The 11,699-nt window shown below is 38.6% G+C and overlaps 1 protein-coding gene across 1 annotated transcript; it reads right to left on the bottom strand.

Moving 5' to 3' along the window:
* Nucleotides 1-702: 702 nt before the first annotated feature.
* Nucleotides 703-3,694, bottom strand: LOC148854239 (myb-related protein 306-like). Its single transcript, XM_088985964.1, has 3 exons — nucleotides 2,300-3,694; nucleotides 1,945-2,074; nucleotides 703-1,682 (listed from the first exon to the last, which is right to left on the bottom strand). The coding sequence occupies exons 1-3, from the start codon at nucleotides 2,430-2,432 to the stop codon at nucleotides 956-958; spliced, it is 990 nt and encodes a 329-aa protein (XP_088842090.1). The 5' UTR covers nucleotides 2,433-3,694; the 3' UTR covers nucleotides 703-955.
* Nucleotides 3,695-11,699: the final 8,005 nt, after the last annotated feature.

Here is an 11,699-nt window from a genome sequence, read left to right as displayed (position 1 = left end):
AACCATGCATCCAAAAGTCCAATGGTAGCTTGATGATACACGAGCTAGCTTCCTGAAAGTTTCAAGGAATTGAACATGCATGGATCTTCATTCTTCTCATCAAAAACTCTAAAGTCGTTCCCCCAACTTCTGCTAAGCTTACATGATTATAGGAATCAATCAATTAATTAAGCACTAAAAAGCAATTTTGGATTTGACTTTACAGTCCGGCACTGAACGGTCAGGCCCAAAAAAGAAAAAGAAAAAAGAACAGCATCTCTCCACTAAGAAAAAACCACGTAACATGCTTATTTACTGAGATTTTGACCATGTTAATTAATTTCAGCTTTACATTTTACACACATAACGAAATGGCATTGAGCTAATCAATGGAGCATAGTAAATTTCTACAGGCACAGAGGGGCTTAGTTTCTAATCTCTGATTTTTCAGATAACCACGCAGAGAAGTAATGGCAAGCACAGCGTTAGATAATTCATATTTCTTTTTTCAACGCACAACATCTTCATGGTCTCTCTCATCATAAGTTCTGAACAAGGAAGTCTAAAAGAAGAGAAATTAAATAAATCCCGTTCTAGATATATACACCACAAGATGCACAAACTGCAAGGACTTTCACTTTCAGGCTTTACTCACAGTTTAGGCCTGGTATCATTTAATTAGGCATAATAAACCCCTTCTAAACAGACTTACTAGGATGGGAATTTTTATTTAATTAGTCAATACATTCAAAATACTTACGGAAGCGTTTGTAAATTGTAATTTACACTTTCTCTAGCATCATTAGCCATTTCTCATTAGGTGCATGGGTGATCCGATCTCTTTCAGATCAGGCCACACGGGAAGTCAAATGTGTTCAAGGCCTAGAAAAACAAAAGTAAAATAAAATAAAAAGATAGAAATTAACACCGAAGTGTCCCAAGAAATAAAGGGAGAGTTCCTTAGCTTGTTCCTATTTCAGAACATCTCAGCAGTGCCATATATTGACATCCCAATTAGGTCTTCTTCTGCTTGAGCCACACCCTCGTCAAACAGCCATTTTTCAAGAACTGAGAGAGGGACTTGGGTCTCCATCTTGGGTTTGCATTCATCTTGGAAGGTGTTAGTCTCCTGTTTAATATTGGTTGTCTCATCGAGGGATGCCGATTGAGAGACACCTGGGGTGGAAGAGTCCAGACCCAACAGCGATTCCAAGGCCTCTGGTGATACTATGTCAGTATTGTTGCTTGCGCTTGGTGTCCCCTCGCTATAAGTAGAATCAGTTCCAGTCATGTTGTTGACAGAATTCTGAGTTGTCTCAGATGTTGATCGTCCAGATTTCGGTGAATTTTTCATCCACCCTTGGAGTAATCTTGAGATATTCTCCGTGCTTGATGCATAGGTAGTTGCTTGGTTTGGTCGCATCATAGAGTAGAAGCCACTAGAAGCCTTCAAGTCACACAAACTACTTGGTTTCTCTAAAGACAAGGCCTCGCATAGAGCTTTCCTAGCCATGTGAATATCAGTTTGGAGCCTTCTCTCCCACTGACCTTTTGTCATGGACTGGGAATCGGAGAACCCATCCTTGGCATTACCATCAAGGCCCGTTTCAAATTTCTTGAGCTTCTTTTTCAAATGGGTATTCCAATAATTCTTAATATCATTGTCTGTTCTTTGAGGAAGATAAGAAGCTATGGCGGCCCATCTGCAGTCAAATCACAGCTTCATTAATAATATATATATAAATCGTCACTTCATCCTGATAAACAATATAAAAAAAATTGATCGATGTCATTATGATATATAAAAATAATTAAAGAAGCTAGCTCAATTGATAAATCCAGAAATAGATAATGAATGGTAAACAATAGACCCTAAAGGCAGGAAATTCCTCTCCTATGCTATTTGCAGGTATGAATATATCTATATATGTTTCTGAGAGGGAAGGAAGAAAGGCGTTTAATTACCTATTTCCCAAAAGTGCCTGAAGGTGGATTATCATCTTCTCTTCGTGCTCAGTAAAGTTCCCACGTTTAATCCCTGGCCTGAGGTAATTAGTCCATCTAAGTCTGCAACTCTTGCTGCATCTGAGCAAACCTGACAAAACACAGATGGAAGAATCAATTTAAATAAAACTAGGTCATATAAATAGTACATCTAACCCTGCAAATTCATCAATAACAAAACCAAGAAGATCATTGAAGACCTGTATTATCTCGAATATACTATTTTAATCATTATTGGTGCAACTTAATGTTGCCAAATTGATAAAACCAAAAGGCAAACATAGAAAAGACAATTGGAGTGAAGAAATTTAACTACCTGTATTGGCAGGAACAGCCCTCCAATTCCCAGGACCATGTTCTTGAATGTAAGAAACTAGGACGATATCTTCTTCTGGAGTCCAGGGTCCTTTCTTCACACCGACTTTTTCACAGCAAGGTGGCCTACCCATAACGCCTTGTTGATCTATCTCTTTCTCACTTTAGTACTGCCAAGAGAGTCTGTGCTCCCCTTTCCGGCTTTCGTCTTCTTCTTTCTTCTTCACTATGCTAATTTTCTTTCTTTCTTCTTAGAAAGCTGAGACAAGCGTCCAAGAGGAATCGTTTCTTTGTCGATATATATAGAAGTGACTAAAGAGGTCGCGTAAGCTGACCTTAGAAGGCAAAAGGTTACCTAAGAGAGTCAAAGAAGCCAGCAAGAGCATTTACTCATGGGCTTGCAAAAGTCAGCTGTTCGAAGCCTTCTTCTGCCTCACAAAACCGCGTGGCATTCAATGTAATTGCACAGGGAAACCCTAAATCATGTTTACTTCTTTAAATCCCCAAACCCGTGATATTATCTCTCAAACTGAACTCTGTAACTTCTTGCTATGTCTTTCTTTTTTAAGCATTGGTTAATGCAGAATTCTTGCCTTGGCTTCACGTCCAGACCACCATGCAAAAAATCCAATCCATAGATTCCTCTCTCTCTCTCTCTCCCTCTCTCTCTCTCTCTCTCTCCTCTTACGTGCAGAATGCAGATACACTCAAGACATTCAACCATAAGGATTCCTGATATAACCGTTTCTGGTCACATACCATTTTTTGTGATGTATAAATTTTTTTTGGTTAAGTATCTCATTATTTAACTTGATGGTGCCTTGGTGATGAGCTACTTGATGGTGAACTCCCTGGTGGAGAATTGCCTGGTGGCGAGCTCCCTGGTGGAGAGCTACTTGGTGACGAACTGCTTGGTGACGAACTCCCTGGTGGAGAACTACCCGGTGGCGAGCTCCCTGGTGGAGAGCTACTTGGTGGCGAACTGCCTGGTGGCGAACTGCATAGTGGCGAACTGCCTGGTGGCGAACTGCCTGGTGACGAGCTCCCTAGTGGCGAACTGTCTGGTGGCGAACTGCCTGATGGCAAGCTCCCTGGTGTCGAACTCCTTGGTGTCGAACTCCCTGGTGGACTCGTCATTTGACCTGCTCCTAGGCGGCCTGCAACTCAGAGGATGGTGGAGCTCCCTGGTGCAACGCAACCCGACTACCCTCTGCGTGAGGTGATTTTCTCTCTTTTGTAGGCGGCGGGAGCTAAGGAACCTACGAGAACTGAATCATAGGACCCGGGGGTATTTTCCCGGCGGGGGCTCTCCGATGCCTAAGTTAGCATTCTGATTATAGAGAGCTTGGAGAGAAATGAGAGAGCTAGAGAGCAGGGGTTACCACCCTTCCCCCCCCCCCCCCCCCCCTTGGCTTTGGGGGTCAAAGTTCTTATATAGTGGTGTCCTCACGAGCTAGGTGGGTGAAAAGCCTTCAAACGGTAAGACTCGTCATATCCCGTCAGAACCGGGGTACGGTGATGAACTCCTCGAGGTTGTCAGGCTAGCTCTTGTGTCAGGCGGCCAGGTTGTCAGGTCGGCGCTTGTGTCAGTCGGCGGGTCGGTGTCTGGGCAAGGTTGTCAGGTTGGCGTCTATGTCAGTCGGCGGGTCGGTGTTTGGGCCAGGTTGTCAGGCAGGAGATCTTCTTGTGATACGCCAAACTACTCTTCTGTATCGAGCTACCCTACAAGTGGCGAGCTGCCCGGGGGAGCTATGTCGAGCTCCTTGGGCTATGTCGAACTGCTTGTGGCGAGCTTTGCCAAGTTGCCTGGCTCTTTGGAGAGCAGCCTAGCTCTTTGGTGAGCTACCGAGCTCGCGGGGTATGCCGTTATGATTCATCGGTGGGCGTCTTATGGGTTGCCAGGTCGGCCAGGTTGGATCACGTGCCAGGCTGATCCGGCCAAGTTGCACAGACCGCGCGTAGGCAGTGCGAGGCCACGCATAGGCCACGCCAGGTCGCCCATAGGCCGCATGCAGGTCGCGCCAAGCTGCGTGCCAGGCCAGCTAGACTGGTGCCCGGGTGAAACACTAACTTGGTAAATTATTGCTTAGGTGTTTGCCTAGTTGTGACGAGGTGTCACATATCACGATTTCACTGGAGAGGGCAAAATCTGCCCTCATCAATTACCATGATAGTTGAATGGCACTTAACAAGAGGAGAGAGATGAATGCATTTTATTTGTTTATTTTTTAGAGAGAGAAATAAAGAAATGGACTAAAATTTTGGGATAGTGATCCACCGATCGTTTTAGGTATTTTGGCATGAAGACAAAAGCAAGTTTTGTCATTATATAGTAAAGATGATGACGATGATGTATGGTGAAGTCATAATTGATTCCCATAGCAAATTAATATGAAAAACTATAATAATTCTCGAAAACGTATGGTGTACAAAACAGCTCTGATTTTGGAAAATACAGGATCCAAATTTTGGGAATTTTTAATTTTATGCATCTTAAGAAAATTAGCATATGTTGTAAATATGCTTTTCTTTTCTTTTCTTCAAGCTTTATATGGGTGTGGCTCAATGTGAATTTCTTTTCTTGTTGTAAATTTCAAAAACAAATTAAAACCATCTGATATGAAATAAATTATTTTTTAAAACAAAAACATAGAAAACATGTTTTTTTTTTGTTGTAAATGTATATTTTATTTCTAAAACTGAAAAAAAAAAACTGTTCTTGAATTTCTAGTTGGGAAAACATGTTTTTTTGTTTTAAATCATACAATACATATGTGCACTCCAACATTTGTTTCTATTTTTTAAGAAACATCATTTTAATAGTTTAAAAAGCATGAATTCTTTTTTGAAACAAAAGGTCAATTTATTTTTGCTTTTCATAATAAAATTAAGCACAGTTCAAGAATATGTTTTTTGTTTTTTTTTTTTCTACAAAGCAAGTTAAAACAAATGAAAACAAAAAAAAAAAGGGAAAAGTTGACTAGACTCCACCTCAGAAATCTGAATGGTAGCCTCCTCCTAGACTACTAGTAGCCCCCCTCCCCCTATAAATAGCATCCTACATGTGAATTTAGCATCAATCCACGGAAATGATTCAACCCACCCCTAAAAATCCTAATTCCACCCTAGGGATGGACTGAACTATAAAAACCAAAAAAAAAAAAATCATGTATTATATATTTGAACAATCTTTTATCTTATGTATTTATTTGATCAATTTTTCTAAGACTCGAACCAAACATAACCAAAATGCTCACTGGGTCAAAAATTTAGCGGTTATCCTGAAAATTATCTCATTGGTCACCGACGGGGTCACAGGTTCAATTATCTAGTCCAGTCCGATCCGAATATTGCAACGTTGGTATTTATGCCATACACCTGTTAGGAAATTTAGGCAGTTAGGTTCACACAAATATATACAGTACAAATATGTGAAAAGCACAATAATAGAAAAAAATACAAGATTTTACATTCTACACACAATGTTTTATGTTTGTATTTGCACTCCTTCTGAACCGAATGTTAAGCACAATACAATGATCTAGAAGTTCCAAATGCGTAAATTGATAGGTTAAAAACCAATCATTTAGGAATGTTGTTAAAGCCTCAAGGCAAAGCAAAATAGAATGGGACCCACCCGTTACTGAAAACAGCTTCATCTAGCTAACAGATTGATATTTACATGGTCATAATTCAATTTTAAATAGGATATTTGGATGATTGCAGATGGAAAATTTAATGCTATGAATCCGGATGGTTAGAAAAAAGAAAATATACAAAATCAGATGGTGAAAGATGAAATAAATAAGCTTTTTATTTATGTATATATTTATTTATTTCTGGCGTTGATGACATTTTAGGAAGGACGTACATTAGTTCACAGTTGATGGCCGGGGCTATTATTATTAGTCTGTCTGTCTGTCATTTTATCTCAGCCTTATTGTAATATTATGGCTCAAGGCCTTTAAATAATTTAATACTTTGGAAAAATGTGATACGTGTTATTTCCATACTTGGTTATCAAAGACAAAATTAATCGAGATTCATCATCCATCATCTATGTAATAGATATTTATGTGACTAAGTTTCAATCCCTTTCGGTGCATTTAAGTATGATCCAGCCATGAGATGTTGGATTAGGTTCACGTTATATTCGACGTAGGATCATGTCTTTGTCCCAAGTTCCGCAAGTCATCCCGTGCATCTAATGAAATGTAATGTCACGGAGAGAGAGACCGACCGTCCTTCCCCATTTAGTCATTTACCGAACGAGAGACCATCTCCGCTGTGTTCACAATAATCCCAACCCAGGCCCATTATTACTGCAACTGCAACCTCATGGACTTCGTTAAGCCCATAATTATCCAATTAAGCACCATTTATTTATTTGTGAAGCATAATAATTTAGATTACTGAGATATCATCGATCTCCTAAGTTCTCCCTATATTGATGTTTTGATCTTATAAAGTTTCGGTTAATAAGTAGGGACAGTAACTTACACCTTGACTTATATACCCGTAAATATAATATGCAGGGATTTCATGAAAGATCTGATGTTATAAATATTTAATATAATTACTTTTAGACTAGCCAAAAAAAAATGTCTCCTAACTTCAATTTCATTTTTTGATTGCAATCATCACCCGTCACCATTGCAATAATTGTTGCAGTAGCTTTTATGACGGTGGCTGGTCCACTAGGTCTCTGTAAAGGAGGATAAGAACCGAGTTTCCATTGTTTCCTTTTGTATTTACTGGTAATTATATATATAAAGATAGCCTAGCTGGTTAGTCTTTCTTTCATTTATTGAATTGTTTAATTTTAATCACTGAAGTTAGTGTATGTCATTATATTTTAAATGATGGCTAAACGTAATTAAATGGAGTTAAGGTTTTGTAATGATACCAGAATATATAATACTAATGTTGATATAAATAATAATATAATAAAGTGATGAAAGAATGTTAATGAGAAGGGAGAGAAAATGAAAGGGGTAGCACTACTTGTTTTACTTGACATATAATTTAAAATGTTAAAATTGGTCTACCTTCAGCTTATATTAGTTGCTGCCAAAATATAAAACTTTGGCTTAATTTGCATGAAATATTTCTTTGTCTTTAGGGTGATCATAACATATGATGCATGTGGTATGAATTAAATAAAAAGAGAATTTGTTTCAAGATGAGTAGAGCAGAAAGACGAGAATGAAATTCACCCTTTTAGCTAGTCGCCGTCAAGTGTATCGACTGATAGTTCTCGTGACCCCTTGTTTTCTTTGGGTTCAGATTGGGACTAAGATCGATCGAGCATGGTTGTCACTTTCCTTTTATACTATTACTCGTCATCAAGTGTGTGAAAAAGTTTTGTACTGTAGCTCCTTCTATAAATAATAAAAATAAAACGTCTAGATCTACATTATGATTTATGAGTGGATGATGATGGGTGAGAGAGAGAGAGAGAAAGAGAGTATTTTTTGTTTTTATGTGGAATGGCGAGACATTATTATAATATTGGCAAGGCAAATTCGCCTATGGTTTCTCATGTCTTCATGTGCTATGTGGCCTCTCATGGAGGATTGGACGGTCTATGACGTCTCATACATAACCTTTCAATCATACACGTACGTATGTAAGTATATATGGATCATTTTCATCAGCAGAGATAAAAAGATCGAGAGAGAGAGATATCTTTTGGTAGGTAGAGTAATTGAATTTTGGGGATTTAATATGACCTGTAAATTGGAATAGGGTACAAGCATATCGTTAAGTATTCAACTTATTGATAGCTTAGAATAAAAGAAGAAATCATCCATACGATAAAAAATTAAAAATATAACTCAGTCCGCCTTTTTATCGAAGATTCCCCACCCTCCACAAGCTTCTGTGACACCACTATTTCTTAATTACCTCGTCTTCTTAACCTTCAGAAAACTCCACCATTTACACACAGAGGGTACACTACAACACAAGACGGAACCAACTTGTTCAACCTTAACTAGGTTATTTTATATATATATAATTTGTCTCTACATTTTCTTGATTTAATTTGTCTCTACATGCATGGTTACATTAACCATTGAACCATTTGGGAATTGAGATGGATGATGGATGATGGATCATCACCCCCTCCTCTCTTTGGACTCTTTAAATACGAGATTTGACTTGTTCTTTCTCTCTATTTTAATTAAATCGATCGAGGGATATCGGATTTATGTATCCTAATTTATTTGGGAGGATTGGTGAAATAGACAAGGGCAGAACTACGAAATTTTCATGAGAATGACCAAAACCTAAGGTGGATTGGGGATTTGGGGGATGAGGGGGAACAAATATGGATGGTTAGGTGGGGGGCAGCCCATTGAAGTGGAAAATGAGAGAGAGCAAAATTGGGGATTTTTAGGCGATAAGGGGGCCATGACTCCCCTGGGTCCCCCTGAATTCGCCCCTGTACATGGATGGACCTCGCTAGAACTGTAACAAACGTCAACCCTCGCGTCACCTCACCATTGTTCACCCTTGCCCACATTTATAACATTACATGACACCCTCTCTTTTATTTCTCTCTTCATTTTTTTATTTATTATTATTCATCTATGACAATATCTTCTTCTCTTCTTTATAAATAATACTAATAATGTGTTAATGCGTATTTATCTCTTAATGATAAGTAGCATATGCAAGAATTCAAGGAGTTTATGGGTCAGAAAAGAAATAAATAAAGAGTTGATCGTTTATGGATCAAATTCAAGAAGTGGTACTAACTAAAACAGCCCAACCAGCTGTCCAACACATGAGTATCGGGAAAGGTCACGTGTGGGCCTTTGGCCACCCCTGGCCATACGCGTGGAAAGATGACATGTGTGACCAAAAGGATCATGTACAACTGGCAGCATATTAATTCGCTCATGGCGCTCCTGCGAGGAGACATGCGGAGCAAGTAACCTGCAACCCATGCCCCAAGGGAAGGGTACCTACCAATCTACCATACTACCCTACCATGATTGGGCCTGCCGTCACAGAGGACGTGTAGTTTTAATTTTAGGACAATTTTATTAAATTATCGTTATGGTTCACTTAATTGATTAACTTTATCTTTTGTTTATGTATTGTTTTAAAATACCCTATTGTTTCTCAACATTGACATTACCGTTAAATGTTAATAGAAAAAATAAAACATCAAATTTATCCTTTATTATTCTTCAAATTTTTAAAATAAAATCCAATTAATAAAAATTTTTTTGGTTGATCGCTTTTTCTTTCTCTTTTTCTCTCTCATGAAGATCTAGACTCTTTATCTTCTAACTACAATTTCAATTTCTTTCTTGATTGACGAATCTTCTTTCTCTTTACCCAATTCCTCAACTTTCTTTTTGGTCTCTTCTTCTTCTTCCGCCATTAACCTAGCTTCTTCCTTCAAAGTTTCTAAATCATTGATCAGATTCTCCAAGCAAGTAGTGTCAGCATCTCCACCGAGAGTTTTAGGCATCAAACACTCGATGACATCGATGGGATCATATTCGTCTCCTCCACTGCTTCATACATACAATAAGAGAACGAAAAAAAAAAAAGTAAAATTACAAAAGGAAATCAGTTTTTATTTTTATTAAAATCCTATGTCCTGTAAACAAATATTGAAATTCCACTTGAACTATTTTAAAGTTTCATAGATAGATTGGATAGTCCAAAAACATTTGATCATGCATGTAGAGCCAGATATGGATTCTCCACATGAAATTGGGATCTGCTCCTCACATAGGGCGTTTCACAATCATCTCATAGGCATATCCCATCATGCATTGAGAAAATCTCCCATAACTAATAACACATAAGTACAGAAGAAGTTCCCAATGCACGGAGGATGTGCCTGTAAGGTTGGTGTGAGGCACCATGTGTGAAGAGCAGATCCGATAAACACAACGACTCTCTCACCACTGTAGGCAGACCACAATACGTTAATGAAATTTAAAATCCTAAAGAGCATAATTGCATCTTCTTTTTTTCTTGGCCTCTTCTTTGGCACGCTTCGGAAGTGTGGGCCCTTTTCCTCGTCTCCCTCCTTTATCTTATTCCTCTAAGGAGGACATCAATAATCTCTTGCTTCTTGATGGAGTCCATCGCTAGTGCGTTGAACATCGACGGGTGCTCGAAGACCACATCACTCCAAACTGTCCCCTTGTAGTCGTGCCAATTGGAGTTAGGATCGTTTGTTAAAAGCTTGTGCTATTGGTTTTGCAAGCAAACGACCTTCTCGAGGTCTGAGTAGCGGTGGATCTGTTGTTCGAAGACCACAAAAGCTTAACCTCATTGAACTTGTTAGTGAGCACCTCGTTATCGTCCATGTTGAGTATGAAAATGTTAAAGTTCTTGTCGATGATCCAAAAGGGGTGTTGAGGCACACGAGAAGAAGTGATGGGCGACAACAATTGGGCTAGGCTCTGATCCTTATGTAGAGGGAAGGGCTATCACACGCCTTCTACAATCTCGCCACTTGTGATTGTGCCGATGACGGTGTTCTCTGAGGACAAACCACAAGTGTGGTTGTTACAACTGAGGCAAGGAGTAGAGAAGCAAAGGTCGCAGTGGGCTAGATAGAGCAACAAGAGAACGGGTTTGGATCCTCTTTCCAAGTGCATGATCAGATCGATGACTTTGCTCCTTCTTATACTTTGTACCAAACTGAAGCTTAAGAGAACCAGAGTAGAACGAAAGATTCAGTATATTCGGCTGGACTATAGTGGAAGATGGGAAGTGGTTTGGTTTAAGCCTAAGGGCCTGTTCGTTTGCTCTAAAATCTGACATCTAAGAGTGCAATAATTATATTAGGAGGTATATAAGTGTTGGTGAACTTTTCTTTCCTTTGAACTCCGATTTCAGAGAATATTGCTCTGAATTCTGAAAATTATCAAATATCAATTTTGACTATTTATATCATTGGAAAAGAAGTTGTATAATTACACTTTAAAAGATAAAAGATAAGAAGGAACAAATAACTATTTATCTTTTAAAGTTAAAAAATTCTTCTTTAAGAGATAAGATTTAAGATAAAACCTAAGTGAATATAAAAACAATAAGGATATTTTAGAAATTAAAAAAAAAATTATTAATGATATTATGTTGGATAACGGAAGATTCACTATATGGGAAATTTTAGACAATTATTATAGACGGTAGAGGTACTTTAAGAATTCAATATATAAACAATGGGCTTGGACCCACCGTAACTTACACGTCTTAAAGATGATTACAGGAAACGATCTCGGCGGCGGGAGTCTCAATTAATTTAAGAGTGTTCCTCACTTCTCTCTCTCTCTCCTTTTATCAATTATCAGTATCCGCTCGGGCCTCGAGTTCGGTTGATTGACAGAAATATGACATCCGTCCGTCAAGTGATCATGACGGTC

The sequence above is a fragment of the Nelumbo lutea genome, chromosome 4, assembly GCF_056320005.1.
Source record: "Nelumbo lutea isolate HS-2025 chromosome 4, American lotus-T2T, whole genome shotgun sequence".
Lineage (NCBI taxonomy): Eukaryota > Viridiplantae > Streptophyta > Magnoliopsida > Proteales > Nelumbonaceae > Nelumbo > Nelumbo lutea.
This window is presented reverse-complemented; position numbering and strand designations above follow the sequence as displayed.

Coding starts and splice junctions, on each gene's coding strand:
- LOC148854239 (XM_088985964.1), bottom strand. CDS start 2,432: ATGGGTAGGCCACCTTGCTGTGAAAAAGTCGGTGTGAAGAAAGGACCC. Junction 2,075..2,299: donor GGCTGTTCCTGCCAATACAG/GTAGTTAAATTT, acceptor GTGTTTTGTCAG/GTTTGCTCAGATGCAGCAAG. Junction 1,683..1,944: donor CAGGCACTTTTGGGAAATAG/GTAATTAAACGC, acceptor ATTTGACTGCAG/ATGGGCCGCCATAGCTTCTT.